We start from the raw sequence: 23,957 nt of genomic DNA, 5'->3' as shown, positions 1-23,957 counted from the left end.
TCCTGTCTGAGCTATTTGTGCTAAATATTTTTTCAAGTTAACAACTTTTTACTGCTTAATATATATGTATAATTTTTTATTGATGAGAGTTAACGGGCATTGAGTGTTATTTCAACATAAACTATTTATGGGATGTCAATGTAGCCCGTAACCCATGGGCCGGCCTGAGTAGCCCGCCAAATTTACATAGGTTAGGGCTGAAAATTTCTAGCCCGATAAAATTACAATCCGATAAGTCCGCACCTAATTATCCCGCAACCCGTTAGGGCCAGATCCGAAATCACAACCCGATTAGCCCGCACCCGATTATCCCACAACCCGAATAGGGTTGGCCCGAAACCCGGTGGGCTGGCCCAATTGACATCCGTAACTAGTTATATAATCTATTGAATAGTTAGTATGTTACCTAATTGGTAATTACAATATAATACTCCTAAATAGTTAGTATGTCACTTGGTTAAATGTATATATCACATAAATGAATATTTTTCTATAATTTGTTTGCTAATCATCGAAGAAACCGAAACACATTTCACATGCATCAATATCTTATTATCGAAATCAAAAGTTAAGGAACGATGTTTGACAACTAACCATCAAGGTTATTATCGAACAAAACACATTTTACAAAGGTCCAATATAATTAGGCTTTGATACAATATCTCTATAACTACTTAAAATAATAATCTGGCTTTAGAGTTATAATTTACACTATATCGACTTCTATTGGAAGTAAAACTAGCTGTATATTTTTAAAGGTGCAATATAGTACATAGATAGATCTTGTATGTGTTAATTAAATACCAAGACAACTAATCAACACAAGTATATGTGAGTGTGCTATTGGCTACAATTTTCAATTAATTATTATAGAAACATGCATCCTACCAATGTTGTCCATGTTCTAGAACTATAAAATTAATAAATTAATATTGGCATTGCACATGGAAGCACATGTCTTAGCTAAATACTTTCAAAGATATAGTATAATTACCAAAATACAGTACATAAAATTTTAATTTTTAATTATTTCTCACACAATTGTCAACCACTCCAGTTAATGCTAAAATAAAGACTTGAATGTTTGCGTACATAATTGGATCTAAGTTGGCTTCAGCTAACCTGCATGATCACATTGACTTATCACTTTAATTAGCCACGATTAATATCAAATGATAATTCGCTAAATAGAACAATTGAAAATTTGTATATTTAGAAGCAAGATATATTATAATTCATGTAGAAAATAATTAGTTAAAAAATCTTGTATTTTCACGCAATTTATTTATTCATTAATTAATTAAAATTTTTGAACGTACAATAAATCCGCCAATGAGCTTCAAGTAATTATTTATTGAACAACATTTGCTGTCAGCTGCTAGATGAATATTAATATCAATCTTTTATATGTGCACGTTACAGTTTTATTTAGTTTTATACTATTAGGTACATCTTACATTAATTCACATACATACAGTATTACTTAATTTTAATCGACGTGAACACGATTATGCTATTGCTGGCATTGATCACTTCATTTTACTATTTAGCATAAATCCCATGATGAATATATGCGCTTATAATAATTTCCACCACTACACTTTCATCATAGGTTTAACATTACTTAATTGGGACAAATCTCACTACAAACTTAAATTGAAAACTCCAATTAAATTCATAGAAGATCCCTCAATGTAGTTGGACTACTAGACATCATCTCCTACAAAACCCAAACAAAACCCAAACAAAACCATGACAAAACCATGTTAGTTTACACATACAAAATATCTTAAATATACATGATTAATTCGAATATATAATACACAAATGTGTCCAACTTAGTCGGTCCACTTACCATTCCAAATTTCAAAACATTCATTCCCAAGATTCACTCCCACCATTTTTTTTCAATATATAATTTGATTATATATCCTTCATTACTCGATCTTCTTGCACAATTCTCGTGTACTCACAATCCCTTTGTCATAGATTTAGAAAAAAAGGGGAGTGTTGAAATTCGATTACCTAACTAGAGGTTATAGGGTATCATAATTCACGAGGCTTTATAGAGAAAAAAGACTTAATGAACTACTTCTATATGTATATCATATAAATGGGTGTTATAGTATATTTTTCAGGCCCCCTTTTAACATGGGCCTTTTAGCGAGCCCACCTCATGCCTAGACTCAAGATCAGGCCCACCTAAGACAAACAAATTAACTAAGGTAGTGTACAGTTTCCTTAATAAAATATGTGTCTCTGATTAAGAGTCACTCTTTGACCGGGCACAAGTTTTAAGAAATGTAAAGAAAAGTTAGTTGAAAAAGTTAGTGAAATATGAGTCATGACTCCTAATCGAGGACGGAGGGAGTAGTACGTATCAAATTGAGTTATGAGATTAAATTTCGTGACCCACCAAACATATTATATATTCCTCCGTCTCCGTATAATTCGACCAAATATTCTATTTCTGCCGTCTTATATAATTTGTCCCATTTCACTTTTTACCATTTTTGGTAGTGGACCCCATATTCCACACAACTCATTCATCATTACCATTTTATTATAAAACTAATACTTTAAAAGTAGGACCCACATCCCACCAACTTTTTCAACTCACTTTCCAAAACCTGTTTGCACATAATTCCATGCTGACATTGATGAAGTGGAGAGCCTCTTTGATCATAGAGAATGAGTCCACTAAACCTCGGCAGCTCACACTTCCCTCCCATCAAAATCGGCCGCTGCCACACCGCTGCGCAGCCGAGCTCTGCACCACCACCACCGGCCGCCGGCTCTCCTCCCACTCGCTCCCCCGCCGCCTGCTCCACCCCACCGACCCCAACAGCACCTCCACCGCCGCGCTCCTCCGCGGCGCCGCCTCCTTGCACGGCTCGCTCTTCCGCCGCCGCCGCCATGCGCCGGCGGCGGCGACGCATATTCCGATGAGTAGGAAAGAGGCGCATGTGAATATGGCTATGGCTATGGCCTTTTCGGTTGATAGGTTCCATTTTTCTTCCAAATTCCACAATGCTTCCATCTTCTTGAAATATATTTTTTTGGCTAAATGAATTTATTTAGACGTTACACTATATAGTATACATGGGATTTGTAACAATTGTTTTCATGTGAAATGTGGGCCAATTTTTAGTATTATTTCGATATAATTAGCCGTTGGGAATTTATTAATTACAACTTACTAGGTTAACTTTCTCTAAACTTATATAAATAAGTCAATCTGTCTTACTTTAGGTCACGACTTCTACAAACTCTCAAGTTTTACGTATTGCATAACCAACTCATGTGGTTTTTATATTTTAGTTCATTATTATAACTTTTGAATTATATTATTGGTCTCTTCTACAGTTTAATTAAATGTGTAACTTTTATTATTTTACTTATATATTGCATAACCAATCCCCATAAATATAATCATATATTTTAAATTAAAAGTGACCCATCTTTTTTTTATAGTTTTATACTACAAAATAAATGCAACATTAAAGATATTAGTCAATTTAAATATTTAAATATTTAAATAAATGCAACATTAAAGATATTAGTAATTTAAATATTTAAATATTTTATATTAATGTATAAAATTGAAATTTTTTTATTAGTTATTAACACATGTAAAGAGTCGGGTATTTGTGTACCGGATACGTTGGGTATGGATAATCGGGGCGGGTATTGGAGTACTCAAAAATATATCGGGTTTTGGATAGATATTTAGATGATTTTCGGATTTGGGTACCCAGTTTTTTCCGGTCGGATATCCACTGATACTCGTATTATTTTAATTCGCTTACATGGTAATAAATCGCCCCAAATTAATACTACATGCATGGTTAAACGACATTGAACTAAATAAGGTAGTTATATGAGTTTTTCTAGTCAGATGACTTACCTAATTTGTTATGTCAGAAAAGGAAAACATATCACACCAAAAATAGATTAATACACCTAGATTTATTCTCCCTTCCATTGTCATCATATTTTCCTTGTACAAGTATTCTGTAATCCCTATTTAAAGGGGACATGCTCAGAACAATAAAATCATCAGCAATGAAATACATCTACCTCTAACACATTCTCTACCAAACCAGTTGAATTAGGGTTAGGGTTTTTGTTGATTTTGATATCATCTCGTCAGAAACCAAACCAGTTGAATAGAGAGAGATGTCGGATCGTATTGCCTCCGACGAGGATACAATCCATTGTTTTGGGCCTAACTCCTTCAAATTGCACAGGTTTGTTTGTGGAATTGCAGTTTCATAGGCAACTATCTTGCTTTCTAACTTGTGCAACATTTTCACAGTTTACCTGCACCGAGAGCTGGCCATGTTTTGGGCCTCGTGGGAAATAATGGCACAGGAAAATCTATTTCACTTCGACTTTTGTCTGGGAAGTTCAAATTTAACTTGGGACGCCTTCATGTAACTTTCTTTACCTATTCAACTACCCTTCATTTCTTAGCATGTTCCTTGACATTTTCTCTCTATACATGTTTGCAGAATCCTCCTGATTTGCAAGAAATTTTGGATCATTTTAAAGGATCAGAGCTGCACGATTACTTCAACCGTATTTATGAAGATAAATTGAATGTTAGTTACTTTCATGGTGTGTGATCAAATACTAACTAATCTACAGTAATAACTAACTAATATCAATTTTGTATGTTAAAAATATCAACACAAAGAAATAATTTTATCAATCTTCTTGTGTTGATAAACTTATGTCTTTGTGTTGATATTTAATCGGGTCAAAGTGTAGCAAATTTAGTTATTAGTTATTAATGTAAATTAGTTAGCACACGCATTTCATTTTCTTTATAATTATATATTCTTCTTGTGAGTAAGTGAACCAGTTGCATGGCTTTGATATCACATTGCTTCAAAGATTTGATCTAGAGATCATAAGCTTGTATTTGATTGAATATTCACCTGCCATTGTATCCTTAGCTTTAAATTAAATATCTCTCTAATTTCATTTATTGACATTATAATGGTGATGGGGTTTTTTTTTTATCATAAGCTTGTAAATTATCCTTAGCTTATCTTTAATACTACTAGTAAGTTTTATCTTCTTTTATTGACATAGATAGATTTTTTTTTTGCCTTAGCAGATGATACTAGTAATTAAGTAGTAATTGCAAATGCAGTAATAGCTCCATATTTTGTCATAATTTGTTATTTTACATGCCTTTATTTATCTCATAGTTTTTACATCGATTCTCAGGTAATCTGCAAGCCCCAGTACGTTGAGTACCTACCCGAACGTGTTCAAGGCAACGTTGGGCAACTTCTTTCTCTGGCAGATAAGGTGAAAGATATGAAACAAGAACTCGCGGCTGACCTTGACTTGATTCAGGTTATGGACCGTAATGTGGAAGATTTATCTCGTGGAGAGCTTCAGAGGTTTTCGATAGCTATCACTGCTCTGCAGAATGCAGATATCTTTTTATTCGATGAGCCATCGAGCTATCTTGATGTTAAACAAAGGCTAAAAGCTGCCCAAGTTGTCAGATCCTTGGTTCGACCGAATAAGTCAGTGATGTTCATTTTTTTCTGTTAACTGAAAATGTGCACGGTTATGATTTGTCATCTTTGTTTTCAGCTATGTGATTGTGGCAGAGCATGATCTTAGCGTGCTCGATTATTTGTCGGATTTCATATGCTGCCTTTATGGGGAACCCGGTGTGTATGGTGTGGTAACTCTTCCATTCTCTGCTAGAGAAGGGATAAATATTTTCCTGGCTCGGTTTGTGCCAACCGAAAATCTCGGGTTTAGATATGAACCTTTTATGGTAAGTCCTAACGTGTAGTATATCGAAAAACTGAGATATATGCCGATTCCCATAAAATGCACTCCTCCTTGCAGGTTGCAGAGACTCCACAAGAAAGTCATGTGGAAATTGAAACATGTGCTAGATACAAGTATCCAACCATGACTATAACTCGGGGGGGAAAGTTCGGGCTCAAGGTTGTTCAGGGGGAATTCACCGATTCAGAAATTATTGTGATGCTCGGAGAAAATGGGACGGGAAAGACGACCTTCCTACACATGCTGGTACATTTGTTGTATAGTTTGTTTGCTTTCAACAAACATGTTAATTTATGCTGAATTAACAATGTTGTCGTTCCGAATGTCAGGCTGGCATTTTAAGCCTGATTCGGTAGAAGGATCTGATGTCGAAATTCCTGAGTACAACGTCTCTTACAAGCAAGAGAGAATCGGTATTAAACTGGAGTTTGAGTGTACAGTCGGAATGCTGTTGTGTGCGAGAATTCCTGATGCGATCAGGAATCCTCGTTTCGTATCCGATGTGTTTGAGCCTCTATCGATTCAAAAATTTATGGATAAAAATGTTAGGGACATTTCTGCTGGAGAATTACAGAAGCTTTCTCTCACCCTTTGTCTTGGAAAGGTGAGGTCATGTTCAATACTCCCTCTCTAAATTTATTCTGTTTTTTTTTTTTATGTTCAATTAACAAAATTTAGAAATCAATAATGCTAAAATGTGTTATTTGTTGGATATTTTAGTGTAATTGGATTAACTTGATTGATCATAATGATTATCATATAAGTATGGAGGTGCGGAGTGCACGCTTATTTAAATTCATTATGATAATAGATGAACGGGGGTCCGGGGGCAGCGCCCCCGGGTAGCGGGGTCCAAGGGGCAGTAGCCCCCGCTTATTTGAACTCATTATGATAACAGATGAACGGGGGTCCAAGGGGCAGAGTCCCTGGCTGGGGTCGAGCTGCTTTATAAGAAATTCATCCGAAAATGTAATTTCTGAAAGTCAAAGGACTAGTTTGCAAATTTCGAAAACGTTTGAAAATCAGTTAAATTCGGTTAAGAATTTAACAGATGCAACCTTTCGAAATTAACAGATGCAACCCTTCATCTTGTTTATGAATTGATCAATTATTTTGGTTCAATCTAATCTCGAATACACATATGAAAGTTTTGATTTCTCTGAATTTTATCCGATCAAATAGTTTGGTAGAACCACCGAAATTGATTTGATCCGAAAGTGATTCATCACGTTTCAGATAGATTATCCTTATGTTTCAATTAACAAAATTTAGAAATCAATAATGCTAAAATGTGTTATTTACACTTTGGGTGTGGGTGCAGCCAGCTGATATATATCTGATAGATGAACCAAGTACATATCTTGACTCAGAGAGTTGGATTGTTGCTGCAAATGTCATCAAGAATTTCATACGAAACACGAAGAAGACTGCATTAGTTGTGGAGCATGATATAACCATGGCAACGTACCTTGCTGATAGGGTGATCGTGTACGAGGGAAAGCCATCGATTGATTGCGTTGCCAGTCCACCTCAACCACTATTGACCGGAATGAACCTCTTCTTATCTGTAAGCCTGACATGCATACTATATGTTTCTAAAGAAATTCAGTTCTTCCAATAACATATTTGTTCCATGTGTAGCACTTGGATATCACAGTCAGAAGGGACCCCGCGAATATGCTGCCTAGATTCAACAAACTCGAGTCGAAAGAGGACCGGGAGCAGAAGGCCAGTCGAGCTTACTATTATATGGATGACTAACTTGCAGATAGCCTAATGTTTTATTTATGCATACAGCCTAATGATATAGTAGCATCAAGCAATTTGATTGAGAAAATCCTATTCAGCTCTATTTGTTGGGATTTTAGCATGGTTTAACATCAATGTGTAGATGACTATCAATTGAATTACTAGATTTAATGATTTATTAAATTATTATTTTATACAATTTTGGATAATTTTTATTTTATTAAGGAGAAAATAGTGTTATGGAGCGATAAGGCATAAACAACTCAAAGATAAAGAACAGAAAATAACTCTCAAGCTTTTGCGAACAAGAACCAACGGAACTTGGAAATAAAATAGATAATAATCCTCTCACGAGGCCTCGGTTTTCACCGCCTAATAGCTTTGATCTCTCTGGATACATTCTTCAAACTCCCCTATGGAATATATAGGAGTGCACTAGACAATAATCCCACCAAATTTGCTCTAATTAATTCAATTATTCAATCAATCCCTAATTTATTCAAATCCCATGAAATCCTTAACTTTCTTAATTTAAAAACTAAATCAAAGATAATGCAATAGGCCTAGAAATCAGCAATCACTTGAATCCAATCACCATCTTTTCCATACCTAGTAATCGATATCAAGATCAAATGAAGGTAACGCCATTGCCGGTGGAGTACCACTTGGGGAATTGGGGGAGAAACCGGACGGGATGACTGACATGCCGGGGAAATCTCCAATTAGGTGGCCAAAAAACCGGGGGCTGTAACGGCCGGGAACCGAACTAAAGACGAAGCCTGCCCAACCGGTTTTCGGGATAACGGGCCGTTGTTGGAAACGCAAAAGGGGGTTTAACCGTTCCGAACCCAACCGGGGAAAAGTGTCACGCCAGGGTTCCCGTGGTGCGTTAGGGCCAAAAATGGAAACCGCCCGTTTGTGTCGAAAAAACCCGGGGGTTTTTAAAAAACGCCCTTCCCAGGGTTGGGCGGGTTGTGGAGGGGGGATTTTAAAAAGCAAACCGCCGGGTTTTTGCCGAAAAAGCCGGGGTTTCGAAACCGGGGTTTTCGACCGTTTTTAAAATTTTGAAATTCAAATTTTTTTTTAATATCGATTTTTCCTCCATTTTTCATCTATAAATACCCTTTTTCCCATCACTCCTACTCCCCCTATTTTGTGTTAACGAGAATTTTTCTCTCAATTCTTTATAAATTTTAAATTTTCGGGTTTGATTTTACTATAGAATTTAAAAGTTATAACTATAAGATTTAAAAAAAAAAAAAAAACCCGGGAACCGAACCAACCGCCGAACCCCGGGGGAAAACCGGGTGGTTATTTCCAACCCGGAAACCCGGGCGGTAACCCGGGGGAAAAACCGAACCGGAAAACCCGGGACCCGGGCCCGGGGTTACTTTTCAACTTTCCCTTTTTAACCATAAAAAGGGGGAGGGTTCAAGTTTTCGACAAACCCGGAACCGACGGTTTTTGAACCGTGGCCACGTCTATCCAAAAATTTTTCCCCCCAATGCGGGGCCCACGGAGTTTTTGTGAAAAATTGGTGTTGAGGCGCCAAGAATTTTTTCCCTTAAAGTAACGTATCTGGGGCATGAGCAAAGTTCCCGCCCGCTTCTCCAAACCCTCCACGTGAGGGGTGTGTCACCCGAGGGATGCAGAGGAACGTGTATCGACCATTGTTCACCGATTTGTTATGGAGCAAAAGGGAAAGTAAACCAATAGATAAAAAATTCAAAGATAAAGAACATAAAATAACCCCAAGCTTTTGTGAACAAGAACCACCAACTTGGGAAAAAAAATAGATAACAATCCTCTCACCGGGCCTCTGGGCCCCCCCTTTTAAAAGCTTTGATCTCTCAAAAAATTTTTCAAATTTCCCCATAGAAAAAATAATGGAGTGCACTAGACAATAATCCCACCAAATTTGCTCTAATTAATTCAATTATTCAAATTCCATGAAATCCTAACTTTCTTAATTTAAAAATCAAATCAAAGATAATGCAATGGCCCAGAAAATCAAAAAATCACTTGGGTCCATCAACATCTTTTCCATTCCCAAAAAATCGATATCAAATAGACTTATAAAATTTTAAAAAAGTTAGAATGTCTCCCGGTTCCCTTCCACTGTGACTTGTGTAATTTTGTTGTGACGTGCGTTGCCCAATTGAATTGACTAATATCAGTAAGCCAAGTGTCACTCTCTACAAGTCTACTCCGAAAGCAAAAGCCACCGCCGCCGCATCGGAGAAATCCAACAATGGAGTTGACCACCGCCAAATCTCACTCACCCATCTACGCTCTCCTCCGCAGACCTCCACCGCCGCGTTCACCGAAATCACACATCTCACCAATCTCAATCAAACTCCACAATCCCCAATCCCAATCTCAATTTCAAATTCCGAAGCCCCTTTTCGCAGCGCGCCGCCCCGAATTGAAACCCACTCACTGCGGCAATTCGTCGAACGCCGTGACTGCAGAAGAGAGGAGCTGGATCGAGGCGGCCGGGGAGGCGGTGTCGACCGCATTTCCGGTGTGGGTGGCGCTGGGGTGCTTGCTAGGGCTGCTGCGGCCGAGCTCCTTCAATTGGATGCAGCCGAAGTTGACGGTGATGGGCATCACCCTCACCATGCTTGGAATGGGCATGACGCTCACCTTCGATGATCTCCGCGGCGCCCTCGCTATGCCTAAGGAGCTGTTTGCTGGATTCTTCTTGCAGTATTCGGTATCTATCTTCCTTTCTCTCATTGAAATTGTGTTGAAATTGAAATTTAAATTATGGTAGTAATATTATTATTCTATTTTAAGCAATTGATGTAAAATTGAACTCCTTAATTTCAAAAATTTTGTTTGGTAAGTGAAAAAGATTGAAACTTGACATTGACTTTAATTAAATAATTATTTTTTCCTACCATTTATTGGTGGAGTTGTGTGTGTGTATGCATTAATGTGCAATAAATATTGTGTATGTAGTGTGTGTTTATGTGTGTGTGAGTGTGTATGCATTAAATGTCCTATATTGTGTATGTAGTGTGTGTTTATAGTGTGTCAATGTTACCATTGTTTGGAAGATTATAGACTTCAAAATATAGAATTGGGAAGATTTGAAATGGAATTAAATTCCACATCTACACAAAATGCCCTTTTTCTCAACAAGGAAAGATGTTTGGCTGGATTAAGCTCAACAAGAAACTATTGTTTTTGCAAACCTTAGCATGTTACTTGTTGATACCACATGTCGTGTGATGAATTCGAATGATATGTTCGTTTATTTCGTAATGCAAGCTTAGAGGAGAGGATTTTGGTTGCAGATAATGCCATTATCCGGATATTTTGTGAGCAAGCTCTTAAACTTGCCGTCATATTATGCAGCCGGCTTGATACTGGTGGGATGCTGCCCCGGAGGTAACTGCTATCAAGTATACTCGTTGCCTATTCTCTCGTACCACAAGCTTTTCAGTAGATATACGTCTTTTTTCTTACAGGGACAGCCAGTAACATCGTTACATACATTGCACGGTAGGTAAATCATTGCAATGGCCGTCTTTAATTGATCGAATATGTTGATTGCAAGTGCTGACTAGCTGTGATACCACAGCGGAAATGTGGCTCTTTCCGTGTTGATGACGGCTGCAAGTACGCTCTCTGCTGTGGTTAGTAGTGACTCGAATTTTATTTGCACCTTTGAAGGGATAAGTTTGAGGATGTTTACTGTTTGAATTGAGTTCTTTATATCTTTGATGCACTTCTTTGTTTGCTTATTTGTATCGCAAGTGTCGAGAGATTTCTAGAAACACGATTTCTCTTGACAACTACTGCTTATGATGTCTGTTTTTTCAGAACTCGGTGCTTGGAGTGGTCCTTGCGAAACACTTTGGGAACCCGTTGACAGCTGTGCCATGCGCAGTTTCCAGCGTGTGCCATTCGATCTTTGGTAGTGCGTTGGCTGGGATTTGGAGACGAGACATCCCCCAGAAAGATCAAGACGAGAAACAAGATGCATAGTTGCTCTGTCTAGTGTTGGAATTTAGGCAGCTTTGTATCCCAACAAATTGTAGCTTTGGCATATTGATATGGTTCTTTGTTGTTGTTGTTGTTTCGATTTTTTATGTGCAATGAAGCAGTGGGGCAGTTAAGGTGGTGAGCAAAAGGTGTATTTCATGAAACTATTGTCGATTATTCAATGAGACTCCTAATGGTGGACGGAAGTATATTTTAGGTGCGAAACATGGAAGCAAAACCCAAATTTTAGAAGCGGGGGAAAAGACCTGAAGCCGAACTGCCGAAGACTCTACCAACCGTCAATTAACAGCCGTCACAACATCTCCACTCTCAACTTCCCCACAAAACAAACCGAAATTACAGGAAAAAAAGGAACCTTTAATCCAACCCATCTTCAACTTCTGCCGATTCTCGCAAAGGGTTTCTGCGTTTGAAGTTTTGATCAAGCAAAATTTTGGGGGAAAATGAGCGATTTCAGTGGAGCGGAGGAGCGAGATTATGTTTCCCTGCGGAATCTCAAAGTGGATTTCACAAGGGAAGACGATGGGGAAGAGGGAGATGGATGTTTTGCGCTCTGTTTCTGGATTTACATTGATGATTGTGCTTCTTTCCCCTCTTCCGTTCTGGTTCAGGTTCAGTTCCCCTTTTCTGTTGATGATGGAGCAGGGTTCTTCGCTTTACTCAAGAAAGTTTGAATCTTTGAGGCGCTTGTGTGTTTTATTTATGCATTTGGGGAATTCTTGTGGTTTGTGTTCTTCATTTGTGCTGATTTAGGTGGCTTAGGTAAATGTGGGATGTTTGGATACTTTTGTTTTCATTTTCATGTCATCTTGTGAATTGATGGAGAAGGCTGTTGTGGGACGAGGATGAATTTATGTGTCGTTATCACGTTGTGTATCGGAGAGATTGTGGTATGATGCTAGGTGATTGTGTTGTTATTGTGTTTTGTTTGTTTATGTTTAGAGAAAGTGACAGTATGGTCTTTCATCTTGTTGCTCTTTAAGGTGTGAGCTTAGTTTCGATGAATAAACATTATGCAGAAGCATCCAGATGTCGATTGTAATCCGCCTTTCTTGTACTTGGACGACGAGAAGAAAATGAAGCTCTTTCAGTTGCTGTTTATGTACAAAGAGGCTCTAAATCCCGACAATCGTATTCCCTTGACTGATGTTCCATGTATTACCACTGAGGCTGAGTTCCCTATGAAGAAATGGGTTCACGTTGCGTGTGAGGTATTTGGTTTTCTATCGGTGTTATGCTTTCCTATGATAATACAGTAGTTACTATGAATTGATCTACTAAAAGGAATGATGATTTTTGGTTGATCTTGGTTGTCGAATTCTAACTAACTCGATTCTCCATTATATATGTGGTGATTGATTCGACTTCATCTTCAAAATAACTGAATCTATTACTAGAGACTGTACTAGCAATTATTACTTGATCAGAAGGTATTTCTATTGATGCAGCTTATTATATTTTTCCATTATAAGATCAATACTGCAAGGTAGAAACATAAAATGGGAATTGGGAAATGAGAAATATTAATGCAGCTTGCTTATATTTTTCTGTGCTACTACTGACTTACTTCATAGTTTAACCTTTCTTTCTTAAAACTCGTGAAGTTGTGAGTTAGTGTACGCCATTTTCTTTTTCTTATGCCTAATGAGGTGAACCTGATAGCTTGGGAATTCTATTTCAGGTCTCGAGGGATCTTATGAGGCTTCACGTAGATGGAGAAATTGTCGGAGAAAATCCTTTGACCTGCTCAGTTAACAAGGACTTGCATGAAGAGGGATTGAAAAATATATGCTTGACATGCCCCGAAGAAAATAAAGATAAATTACATGGCTATGTTCATGGGCTTGGTGTCCTGTTCCGTGAACCGTCTATTAAAAACCACTATGTCAAGGTTTGTTTATCAATTGAAATTAGTTATTTTCTTGGTATGAGCTACTCCTTTGTTTCTGAGACTGTTTCCCCTAATGATGCCCAGGATCCTCCGTTATATCTGGCAATTGACCAATCAAGTGCATCGGAGATTGAAGAAGGCAGTGACAGTGTGTGGAGCATCGTTGGGGGCAAGGTAAAATCGATCATAGCACCCTTTGTTTTTGTTCATCCGTATATGAATCACTGGTACCTCCTTGCAAAATCAAAATGTCTAACTCCTTTAATCTATTTTCTCTTGTGAAAAATACAAAAAACAGGCATCTTGCCGCAGGATATTTTCTCTGGACGTTGTGCTATTGGATGCATTTGGTGGTCCAGTGAGCAAAGAACTCGAGGTATCCGATCTCCGTCTCCTTATAGTTGATAATCTCACCATTATAACTTTGTATTTACATGCATGCTGCTCTCTTCATCTTAGGCTGTCGCTTCTCTCCTCTATGCCGACAGTGGTGTCCCTGTTGAGAACACTACTGATGCGGAACCTCCCCTTCTTATGAACTGTGATGGTATTGAATATGCTTCTCATGAGAGACCGTGCAAACTGATCAACGGGCGTGCCTCTGTTAAGCTCAAGATATCACAGGTCTGCATTGAGTCGTCTTCTTACCTCTTTCAATATAGTGTTAGGGGTTTATGAGGAGGTGAACTCAGAAATACATCGAAACCTTCATCTATGGGTATATGTTCTTACATATAGTGATACTGAGTTCTTCAATTTTTGCATTTCAGCTTTCTTCGAAGTGTGACAACAGGCTGTTCCAGATAAAGTTCAACGTTCCAAGATTGGGAAATTACCCTTTTCTTGAGACCCTATCTCTGCCTATTCGCTGTGTTTCACGTGGCAGGAGTGCAAGAACAGCTTCTATTACGCTGAGAAAGTCATCCAGTAGAACTTACTATGGTAATGGATGTGAATCGCCTAGTCCTGATGATGGATCAATGCAACTTATCACCAATATTGTTCGTGAAGCCAAACCAAGTCCATCATCAAAGCGGATCAAATTAGGACAAGATGTGCCGTTTGTGATGTTCAAAGAAGAAGGTAGGCAAGCCAATAAAGTTCACCACTCTCGTGCTTGGACTGCTAATCAGGTAGCCTTTAAGCCTTTTTCGACCATATGTTGATTTCTTATCCTTTTTTGTTTCTTTACACTCATTTTGAAAATTGTGTGCCACATTGGGATCTCTTTCGTTATCTTTATCCTCAACATATGTTTCGTTTGATCATCCATACGTAATTCCTAAGATTCAATGATTTGTCGGAATTAGGGCAACGCACATGCAAGGAGTATGAAGAGGAAACCGGAAGATCATTGTGGAACAGAGAACAATTCATGTGCTTCTGATAATAGCGAAGCAACAAACTCTGACCCGAGAAGCGTGCTCAGTGTTCCGAGTCCGATCTCAGATTTGATAATATTCAAATACTGCCTGGGTGGTCCAGCGGAGAAATGCCATCTTCTCAAGGAAATTGCTATTCCAGCTTCAGAAGAGCAACTAGCCGATTTTGCAAAGCAGGTTTCCCTGTTCTCTGGATGCTTACATCACAGGTAATATACTCTCTCTCTCTCTCTCTCTCTCACACACACACTCACACAACTACAATCAAACATTCGTTTGTTAGATTTATTCATCGAGAATTACTTATGAGATCTTGTAACTGGCGTCTTGTACGAGCCCTCCATGCTTGGCAAGATCTTTAAGAGATGAATAATACTCCCTCTCCCTGTATGATTTTCACTTTTTACGGTTGAGCTGCTTCCATTTTGCCTTTTATCGTTTTATTCAAATATTTTCATTCATCAGTGAAGCAAGCTTGTATATTTCAGGCATCAAATCAAAATGGCGAAGAGATTGGTCGAGGAGGGGATTCAAGTCTGGACGTCAGTATCAGGGAACAACCACCACGTTCTATGGGAGAATCTCGTTTTCATCATTAATGAACAATTCATGAAGATAGCCTGCTCTACTCGTCCTTTAATGGATCAGGTCTCGCTCCTCTCTCTCTCATGTGACAGGCACAAGAAACAAACTAAACGAGTAAAATTATGTTTTATTTCATATCACGTTCGTTCACTTCGCGTTATCTGGTTACTCGTTTCGTGATAATCAATTCTACCAAAAGTTGTGCATTTATATGCTGCCAGCTGTTTTCTCCTTAATGTGAAGTTCAAGTTAGGATAACTATTTGATCCTCTTAAACTCACAGGACCTTGAGTGCTTGAGGAGAATAGCAGGCTGCCAGGATGTCGTGTTGGTGATTGATTGCCACTGTGTGTTGAGATGTTGCAGAGTGGTAAGAAGTGAGTAGAGGCATTGCTGATTTGCTGTGGTGAAGGAAGTGAACTTACGATTTCGCCCCTCGTTTTCGGCTGATGCTTATGGCTTACTTGCTATGTGTATAGACTACACAATTTATAGTACAACTTATTTAGTTTTTTGTTTCCTAATTAGGTTAGGACAAATTAATACTCCCATTTTATGACTAAATATGGGTGTTCATTTTATGTTTTATTTACCTCTTTTATTTTCAACTAATGAATGAAATATTTATCAAGTTAGTTTGATCCCAATACTTATTCCTCGACTGTCATGTGTACACATACAAAAAGATTATCTATCTATCTCTAAACAATGGTGTTCAATTGCTTAAATTCAACACTGGGCTCGTTAGTCGTAATTTCGGAATAAACTAAAAGAGGTTCGTTAGCTAAAAATCCAGTGTCCCTTGGGTTCGTTGGCGTCTTCTTGGGTTCGGCATTATGACCTCTATCCAATAGCGTGAGTATGAGCTTCCACCGGAGAAACTAACACATTTATGTTTCGACCCAACCTTGAGAGCAAGACTCTTTTGGCAGTAAGACGGTCGATATTCATCTTTCGTCCCTTTCCTTTTATGTTCCACTTTGTTATGATTAGTGTTATCACCCGTGCTATGCACAGGACATAAGATTTTACATATTATATTCATAACTATTTTTTACTTTTACTATAGCATAATGAGACTACTATATGTCAAGGTGCCTCTTATAGAGTTATAGTACAAAAAGCTTAAAAACTCTCCATCACAAAATCAACAAACATCACACATATATAAATTTGTGTATAATGTTGAGATGTGTTCTTGACAACAAAAATAACAAAATTGGGTTCCACAAGAGAGGAGACAAATCCACATCAACAAAATACCACTTCTAGTATTCTTCATTCAAACCCTTTCACTTAAACCAAACTTCACACCACATACAACCAAGTTGCACTACTTATGGTATTACTTCAATAAATACCCATACACAAGATTGTGACAATTATCTCATTAAAAAAAATTATAAGTAAGATGTATATAAAAGATTTAACTAACTAAGAAAGGCCAACCACCACCTCTCACATAAAATAAAACCCATCAGCATCAATTAACAAAAATGACTAGTGAAGTGGACGCCAAGAAACTAAACAAACTCCTCTATGATAATCATTCCTTCTTTATTTAACTTCCATTTAATCAAAACTCAATACTTATCTCTTCCACCATTCAGCTAACTTAGGTAAATTTATATTCTTGTTCCACCACACACATATATATATAAGTGCTCTTGAATTTAAACATAATCATCATCACATCCAAATAATAGATAATTTTTTCCGGTACACCGGAATTCGAGATGCAAGGAGGAGAAGGGGTGGTGGTGAGAGGCCGAGTCGAGATCGACACTCGACAGCCGTTTCGCTCCGTGAGAGAGGCCGTGATGTTGTTCGGAGAGAAAGTGCTCGCCGGAGAAGTCTACGGCAACAAACTCAAAGAGGTACTCATTTTTTGTTACTATATAAACTTAACTATTTCTTGTAATTTTTATTACACATGCATTTTACTTAGCAATATCAAATAGTAGCCAAATTTAAAATATACCGTTCTTACCAAAATGTTTATAGTAATCTAAAATCTTAAAATAATTCAAGTTAAAGGTTGATTCTATTTGCATGATTCTATATTTGCATGAATACAATCCACTTTTTTATGACAATTAAAATGATATAGTCTGTATAAAAAGGTGAAAGTTATATTTTTATTCTTTGGCTATTATATACAAGGCAAATTGCCAAAATTTTTTTGTGATTTTGGTCAAATTCTGGTCTGTCTCGCAACTTTAAAAATCAACTAGAAAAATCGCAACTATCCAATTGCGAAAAAATCAGCTCTCCTACGTGTTATATTTGTTGATGTTTTTCAACTAAACGATGTTATTTTCTTTACAAAAAAAAAGACATTGTTAACTCATCAGCAGTGGCGTCCACACATGATTTCCCGGCTTCATATCAGATACAATTTCATTTTTTTTGTCGTTGAATATAGTTTATGATGAATCCAAACATAATGTTTTTGTTGGGATAAACCAAAATTGTACTATATTTCATTATATTTATGGCAATTTGCCCCTACTAAGCAAAGTGGCTATTTTTTCCACCAAGGCAATTAATACAAATTCATCAAATCATGCTAACTTAGATGCAAAACAAAGCAAAAAACCAGCCATCAAAGCTGGGAGCAGTGAAAGCAGAGCTAGAAGAAACCAAAGAAACCCTATCAAAGGCAAAAGAAGAAGGAAATCTCATGGCTCACTGCTTAAATTCACTAAGGCAAGAACTCGAACAGACGAAAAAGGAGCTTCGACACCTCAAAACAAGAGAAACCCTATTCGAACGAGAGGTCGAAGAGGTCAAATTCATCGACAACACCAAAGACATCGTGGAGATGAAGCATGAAGGCAAGATTGAGCTGCAGAAGAAGAGATCGGTCAAGTTTGCTAGCCCGCAGCTGCTGACGAAGGTGCTGGATGACGAAGAGTTGAAGAAGAAGACGAAGAAGAAGAAGAAGCCGTTGGTTCCGTTGATCGGAGGGTTGTTCTTGAAGAAGATCAAGAAGGGAGCTAAGGAGAGTGAATCTTGAATTTTTCTTTCTTTAGTTCAAAGATGTTTTGCATGAAAATGGAAGGATTTTACTTTTTTTTAGAGATTACTCGAAATGTTGGTTGTAAACACAGATAAAATGAGATCTCTTGAGATCGAAATCCTTCTTTTTTCATGTTTTGTTACTATTAATTGAAAGTGGTTGTTTGAGGTTAAGTTTTAGGGCATTGTAGATTGACTTTGTTGATCATATATATTGATTATGAAACCATTTTCTTGGAATAAATTTCATTTGAAAATGTTGATGGGCACATATATGACATACAAAATATTATGGTATCTTTCAAACTTTTAATACTATTTGTCCAAGTAACTTTGATGTTGATTTCAACAAGGACAAAACATTTGACAAAGGACACAATTATGTACATTAACTTTAACTTCTATCCTAATTTTGTACCAACTTTTATAAGTTGAATTGATGATAGCTGAAATCATGTACTTTATCTTTTTGTCTGATATCAATTTAAAACCGTTTTAATTTTTGCTGATTTTTCCCATATGTTCTAATTCCGACATTAGTCAAAAATTGAATTGGTGTTCTAAATTCTAACATGCACAAATCAAACGATACTATAACTTTAATCCTACATTTCACCAACTAATTCATTCAAATTTTTATAAGTCAATGTAGAATTCAAATTAAAAGGAGACAATAATAAAGTAACGAACCTTATAATCTGGTAGCCTAAGGATTTGGTCCTCAAAATAGAATCGAGTAGTAGAATAGTCATATAACCTCAATTTTAGCACATATTTGTCTTTCCTCTGTTAAAAAAAACGAAAAGAAAATAACAAATGAGATTATGAAATGTGAGAAGTCACAATATTTTGTTATGAGAAAACTGTAGAAATGGTTAAATTCGGTATTTTTATGACTAATTTTTAAATTACAAAACAAATTAGAATTTAACTAGAATTTAGTAAAATTAAAGGTTTCATATACCTTCAAAGGTGAGGGGTATTTGATTGTCACTTCAGATATTGCTAACTTTATATGTGCATCAAAACCGATCTTATCGAGGAGTTTGTATGTACCTGCTCAATCGTTAGAATCCTTATGAAATTATCTTTAATTTGATATATGTTATATGAATTTAAAGTTTTGTGATTTCTTTTAAAAGTTAGTTATAACTAAACATGTAATTAATTAACATTAATATCCCGTTAGACTCCTTTGCACCCTAAGTGTCCTATTTTCTTCTTAATCTCAGCCCTTGGATCCTTGAATTGGATGGTTGTGATCAATGCATTATTAGTCTATAATGTTGCATTATTAGCCATTGTGCATTATTAGAATGAAAATGTGCATTATTAGTCTATAATGTTGCATTATTAGCCGGTGTGCATTATTAGAATGAAAATGTGCATTATTAAATGACACGTGGCATTAATCTAACCGTCAGATGACAAAATCGTGGGGCTAGAATTAAGAAGGAAAAAGGACAAAAGATATGAAAAGGATTTGAATACATCCCTAACATTATATCCCTATTGATATTTTTTGGAATTAATCCTATGGCCTTATTGACGTTTTTCGTTGATCGTATTGACATTTAGGGATTAATGATCTAAGCCCTTAATTTGAATATCTAATGACTATTATTTAATTATAATTAGCAATTAAATTATGAGTTAGCAATATAACACTCCACTATTATTGTGGAACGGAGGGGGTATATAAATACACTGAGGTTTTGCAGTCTTACCATATTCACAAAAATTGTTTAATGTAGCATGATTCACAACTCCAATCTGATCCAATTCATATTCTCGAACTTCTTGTTCCAGTTCAAAAAACCAACTCATCCTGTCAAATTCACCAACCAAAAAAAGCAATTCATGAATTTTACCCTTTCCCACCTCCAGTCAATTTGTTATTGACCGCAAGGCTTGCAGAGCTCTTCATCGGCGGCAGCGGCTGCCGCTGGCGGCTCCTGACGAGAGGCGGCAGCTGCTCTGCATGCCGCCGCGGAACAGCAGGGAAGCTAAGCGGTGGTGTTTGTGTGGAGACGTGAGTTAAAGAATTATTCAACATTCTTCAAAGTGGATAAATATTGCACCACGTGAAGATATATACATATATTTATAGGCACATGTTAAACCGAAAATGCCCCCTTATATGCTAACAGAGACCAAATCCTAGCCGTTAGATCTAAGAAATTTGCACAAATAAATGTATTTGTATTTGTATACTCTAAGTTAATGTACATAATGTCTTAAACGCAATTATAAAATGCCAAAAAAATATAATGTTTAAGTGTGTTTTCTAAGTTTACATTTTATCACTACCTTATACCTATATGTATATTTATAATTTCTGGCCGGACCATTTCACCCTTCAATGGTTTATTCGCATGTATATAATGGACACGGTCACACGGACAAACTTAGATCCACACCATCTATTTGATCCAATGGACCATATTTAGTCTTAGTTTATTTTAACCATATATATCAGCAATAAAATTTGTATGGAAATTACCAAACTAGTAGGTATTATTTTATTCTGATTTTGCAACCAATCTATTACTACTACATTATTATGCAAGATTTCAACATGAAACAATGAAACTACACTAACAGATGGGAACTGTCATTTCACAAATATGGAATTACAAGATTTTGAGTTTTGCATTACATTACAACACTGATTACAAACATGCTTCATTACAGAAATATAATCCATACAACATATATGTAAAAGTATAACAAATAAAACATTACTTGAGCTCAAATATACACACAGCAGGCTAGTTTCTTTCAGATGTTTTAGGTTCCCTGTGATTGTTTCATCAGTCGTCGATCCTAGTCAATCCGAAGACCACCGCAATAGCAGCCATCACAGCCTACAGAAAAGAGAGAAATCAGCACCCAAAACTCTTGCAGAGGTTCTAAACATGTCATTAAGGTATCAGGACTTGAAACCGTTGATAGCAACGAAGCTCGGAGAAACAACACAGAACTTTCTTAGTTACTAATAGATCACATGTTAGATATAAAAATTTCGTTGGAAAATCATGAGTTGTCATAAACCAGGGAGAAGTCACTATCTATATTTTGTCCTAGGTACCGATTAGCAATGCACGAATTAGCTCGATTTCTGGCTCCACTCACTCCTTCCCTATCAAGTGTTCACTCTAGTTGATGGCAGATTGTATGATTATTAAAATTAAGATCAGATCGTGAACTTGCCGGGACAAGAAGCCTAACTTTGGAGTAGGTTGAGAAGCAAAAGATAAGAGTACTTACAGCAATCGTGCAAGCAACGTATCCTGGTTTCTCGCGAGGGTCAACTCTGGAACAAATTAGAAGCAATGCACCAACATACCATGGAATTCCGGCAATGAAGAATCCAATAATGAACCTTCGCAAAAACAGAGAAACTATTTTACCGATAATTCAAAACAGTAAGTAGTTACTACTTCGCAAGCAACTTCAAAAGAGGAAAATAAGTATTAGAAAGTCAAACGAGATTAAGCAAGAAAGTTTGAGCTACGTAAATTTATTCATCCATACGTAAAGTTGACAATGAAACTCTCTACGGGAAAGAAATAACAAAGTTTTAACTTGAAAGAGAAAATTAAAAGTAGCACACTTCACTTAAAAAGAGATCTAAACTCTTTATCTAATCGAAATTCACACAGCCCTTTTCGCAAAGGAAAGAGGCAAGTGCCCGCCAAATATTCAAAGAACTACTAAAGTATTCTGATATCTTCATAAGATTTTTATTCTCAAGGTTCAACATCCAAGCAAGCAAAAGATCGTTCGAAGAAGATCCCAATCAAGATTCATCATCCCAAGTAGCCAACAATGAATTTCTGACAGAAAGTAGCATTGCACCAAACATGTTATAGTTTCAACTAGTGTTGCTGAATTTCGACAATGAGGAAAAGTTATCGCTTACAAGAACCAGCCGAGGCCGATTCCACAGCAAGGAAGTCGCGGCTCCCTTACGGGTCTTCCAGTTGCAACAGCAGCATAACCTTCATTCACACACACATCTCTTTTTATCAGAAAAATTAAGTTTATATATATACACCCCATCACAAATAAACCAAATTAGTGCAAAAAATCAAAGATACACTCTTCCTTACACTTGCCACAATCAAAACATCAGATCATATAAATTCAAAGCTATACTCTTCCTTACACATTAGTGTGCACAAAATCAAAGACATTCCTTAAACTTTCCACAATCAAAAAATTAGATCATAAATTCAAAAAGAAATATATTAGCACAATTTCACAACCAATACACAGATCTCAAAATCAAATCTTTAGGCTCTCTATACACCTAATCATACTTAATTCCAGTATTTGGGTATACAAAATCACCCAAATCTCACATTTTCTTACATCCAAATGTCAACTACCAAAAACCCCCATCCAATAATTGAAAAAAAAAATCCCAAACTCCAACAAAAAGTCAAAAACTGATCTTGACAAATTACACATAAAGACTCCAAATTTCTTCAAGGGTCAGTGGAAAAATCAGATACGTATATACCTGGGACAGCTTGATAGCCGTGGGCGTAGTAGTGAGACTGCGGCGGCGGAGCTCCGGAAACGCCGGGCGGCGGGACGGGCTGGGGGAAGCCCATGGCCGGCGGCGGAGGGTGGTTTGCTACGCCCTGGAATGTTCCGTACGGAGGCGGCGGTGGATGGTCATGGACATGGTGGTGCTGATAGCTCTCCTTTTTCTCTTCACTCATGGTTGAATTTGATTGATCTTCTTAGCTCACTTTCGATTCGAGCCGATTCTGTTTGTGGGCTGCTGGAAAGATTGAATCTTTAGCAGAGAATTTCGGGATTGAGCTTTGGGAAGACGAAATCCAAAGTTGTGAGATGAGACAATAATTGATGCAGCAGAGAAATTGATGGATATTTTTAAAAGTGTCTTTTTCGTATATATTTTTAAATATTTGTTTGACGCGATTGATCGCGGGGGACATCGGATTGATCAACGGGAAAAGCACCCGCGACGTTAAAAACCCCATATCCGAGTTAAGGAACTTCATCCTTAACGATTAGTGCTTCCATTTTGAACTCATGGTAAGTCAATCTTATAGAGGTGGTTCGCGATAGTGAGGTCATCTTTAACCATTAACAGCTAACATAAATCTATATTTTTGAGACATAGTTTTGCAAAATTCACCAAATCAAAACCTGTGGTGAAAGCTTTTAATTATCTTTTTAGGTCATGGAAGCCCCGGGGTTGACCTAATATTTGAAAAATGCCCCTCTCCATCCCCTTCTCTCCATAAAATTAATTTCAATTTGTAAAAATTAAACTCATATAATTTCTTGAAAGTTAAAGTAAAATTTTATTTTAGACTATTTTTTTACCTCCGAAAAAATGCAAAGAAAATTTCATGGGAATAAATTGAATAATTAAATATATTGTCATAACAAAATTACCTTAAGCTTAAATACTCCTTTCTCCGTTGCTGGGAAAAGTAAAGGAGAGGCAG

The 23,957-nt window shown here is 37.0% G+C and overlaps 6 protein-coding genes across 6 annotated transcripts; 4 read left to right on the top strand and 2 right to left on the bottom strand.

Moving 5' to 3' along the window:
- Positions 1-4,179: 4,179 nt before the first annotated feature.
- LOC125207059 (ABC transporter E family member 2-like) lies at positions 4,180-7,584 on the top strand. Its single transcript, XM_048106261.1, has 9 exons — positions 4,180-4,250; positions 4,319-4,436; positions 4,515-4,604; positions 5,239-5,546; positions 5,617-5,806; positions 5,881-6,085; positions 6,153-6,427; positions 7,145-7,390; positions 7,465-7,584. The coding sequence occupies exons 1-9, from the start codon at positions 4,180-4,182 to the stop codon at positions 7,582-7,584; spliced, it is 1,623 nt and encodes a 540-aa protein (XP_047962218.1).
- A 2,164-nt stretch (positions 7,585-9,748) lies between these two features.
- Positions 9,749-11,707, top strand: LOC125207058 (probable sodium/metabolite cotransporter BASS1, chloroplastic). Its single transcript, XM_048106260.1, has 5 exons — positions 9,749-10,288; positions 10,875-10,968; positions 11,049-11,082; positions 11,162-11,276; positions 11,395-11,707. Exons 1-5 carry the CDS (start codon positions 9,824-9,826, stop codon positions 11,566-11,568), a joined length of 882 nt encoding a protein of 293 aa, XP_047962217.1. The 5' UTR covers positions 9,749-9,823; the 3' UTR covers positions 11,569-11,707.
- A 116-nt stretch (positions 11,708-11,823) lies between these two features.
- On the top strand, positions 11,824-15,829 carry LOC125207057 (SH2 domain-containing protein A-like). Its single transcript, XM_048106259.1, has 10 exons — positions 11,824-12,197; positions 12,606-12,797; positions 13,268-13,477; positions 13,562-13,651; positions 13,776-13,853; positions 13,937-14,101; positions 14,248-14,610; positions 14,788-15,068; positions 15,348-15,507; positions 15,728-15,829. The coding sequence occupies exons 1-10, from the start codon at positions 12,030-12,032 to the stop codon at positions 15,827-15,829; spliced, it is 1,809 nt and encodes a 602-aa protein (XP_047962216.1). The 5' UTR covers positions 11,824-12,029.
- Positions 15,830-17,041: 1,212 nt separating this feature from the next.
- On the top strand, positions 17,042-18,639 carry LOC125207937 (WEB family protein At1g75720-like). Its single transcript, XM_048107458.1, has 3 exons — positions 17,042-17,063; positions 17,151-17,321; positions 18,023-18,639. The coding sequence occupies exons 2-3, from the start codon at positions 17,181-17,183 to the stop codon at positions 18,461-18,463; spliced, it is 582 nt and encodes a 193-aa protein (XP_047963415.1). The 5' UTR covers positions 17,042-17,063; positions 17,151-17,180; the 3' UTR covers positions 18,464-18,639.
- Positions 18,640-19,064: 425 nt separating this feature from the next.
- Positions 19,065-20,521, bottom strand: LOC125207055 (acyl-acyl carrier protein thioesterase ATL3, chloroplastic-like). The gene is made up of 5 exons (XM_048106258.1): positions 20,337-20,521; positions 20,193-20,293; positions 19,430-19,521; positions 19,156-19,251; positions 19,065-19,070 (listed from the first exon to the last, which is right to left on the bottom strand). The coding sequence occupies exons 1-5, from the start codon at positions 20,519-20,521 to the stop codon at positions 19,065-19,067; spliced, it is 480 nt and encodes a 159-aa protein (XP_047962215.1).
- Positions 20,522-21,058: 537 nt separating this feature from the next.
- LOC125203684 (60S ribosomal protein L18a-like protein) lies at positions 21,059-23,359 on the bottom strand. The gene is made up of 4 exons (XM_048102091.1): positions 22,994-23,359; positions 22,391-22,469; positions 21,736-21,850; positions 21,059-21,332 (listed from the first exon to the last, which is right to left on the bottom strand). The coding sequence occupies exons 1-4, from the start codon at positions 23,196-23,198 to the stop codon at positions 21,279-21,281; spliced, it is 453 nt and encodes a 150-aa protein (XP_047958048.1). The 5' UTR covers positions 23,199-23,359; the 3' UTR covers positions 21,059-21,278.
- Positions 23,360-23,957: the final 598 nt, after the last annotated feature.

The sequence above is a fragment of the Salvia hispanica genome, chromosome 2 (genome assembly GCF_023119035.1).
Source record: "Salvia hispanica cultivar TCC Black 2014 chromosome 2, UniMelb_Shisp_WGS_1.0, whole genome shotgun sequence".
Classification (NCBI taxonomy): domain Eukaryota; kingdom Viridiplantae; phylum Streptophyta; class Magnoliopsida; order Lamiales; family Lamiaceae; genus Salvia; species Salvia hispanica.
The sequence above is the reverse complement of the archived record's forward strand: the minus strand, read 5'-3'. Positions and strand labels throughout refer to the sequence as shown.

Excerpts from the sequence above, each read along its gene's own strand:
- LOC125207057 (XM_048106259.1), top strand. The coding sequence starts at position 12,030 with ATGAGCGATTTCAGTGGAGCGGAGGAGCGAGATTATGTTTCCCTGCGG. Across the intron at positions 13,478-13,561 it reads TTAAAAACCACTATGTCAAG|GATCCTCCGTTATATCTGGC; the intron begins GTTTGTTTATCA and ends AATGATGCCCAG. Across the intron at positions 15,508-15,727 it reads CTCGTCCTTTAATGGATCAG|GACCTTGAGTGCTTGAGGAG; the intron begins GTCTCGCTCCTC and ends TTAAACTCACAG.
- LOC125203684 (XM_048102091.1), bottom strand. The coding sequence starts at position 23,198 with ATGAGTGAAGAGAAAAAGGAGAGCTATCAGCACCACCATGTCCATGAC. Across the intron at positions 22,470-22,993 it reads CGGCTATCAAGCTGTCCCAG|GTTATGCTGCTGTTGCAACT; the intron begins GTATATACGTAT and ends GTGTGAATGAAG. Across the intron at positions 21,333-21,735 it reads ACGTTGCTTGCACGATTGCT|GCTGTGATGGCTGCTATTGC; the intron begins GTAAGTACTCTT and ends TCTTTTCTGTAG.
- LOC125207055 (XM_048106258.1), bottom strand. The coding sequence starts at position 20,521 with ATGTTGAATAATTCTTTAACTCACGTCTCCACACAAACACCACCGCTT. Across the intron at positions 19,522-20,192 it reads AAACAATTTTTGTGAATATG|GTACATACAAACTCCTCGAT; the intron begins GTAAGACTGCAA and ends ACGATTGAGCAG. Across the intron at positions 19,252-19,429 it reads AATACCCCTCACCTTTGAAG|AGGAAAGACAAATATGTGCT; the intron begins GTATATGAAACC and ends TTTTTTTAACAG.
- LOC125207058 (XM_048106260.1), top strand. The coding sequence starts at position 9,824 with ATGGAGTTGACCACCGCCAAATCTCACTCACCCATCTACGCTCTCCTC. Across the intron at positions 10,969-11,048 it reads GGTGGGATGCTGCCCCGGAG|GGACAGCCAGTAACATCGTT; the intron begins GTAACTGCTATC and ends TTTTTCTTACAG. Across the intron at positions 11,277-11,394 it reads TAAGTTTGAGGATGTTTACT|TTTTTTCAGAACTCGGTGCT; the intron begins GTTTGAATTGAG and ends TTATGATGTCTG.
- LOC125207937 (XM_048107458.1), top strand. The coding sequence starts at position 17,181 with ATGCAAGGAGGAGAAGGGGTGGTGGTGAGAGGCCGAGTCGAGATCGAC. Across the intron at positions 17,322-18,022 it reads ACGGCAACAAACTCAAAGAG|ATGCAAAACAAAGCAAAAAA; the intron begins GTACTCATTTTT and ends ATGCTAACTTAG.
- LOC125207059 (XM_048106261.1), top strand. The coding sequence starts at position 4,180 with ATGTCGGATCGTATTGCCTCCGACGAGGATACAATCCATTGTTTTGGG. Across the intron at positions 5,547-5,616 it reads TCCTTGGTTCGACCGAATAA|CTATGTGATTGTGGCAGAGC; the intron begins GTCAGTGATGTT and ends CTTTGTTTTCAG. Across the intron at positions 6,086-6,152 it reads GCTGGTACATTTGTTGTATA|GCTGGCATTTTAAGCCTGAT; the intron begins GTTTGTTTGCTT and ends TCCGAATGTCAG.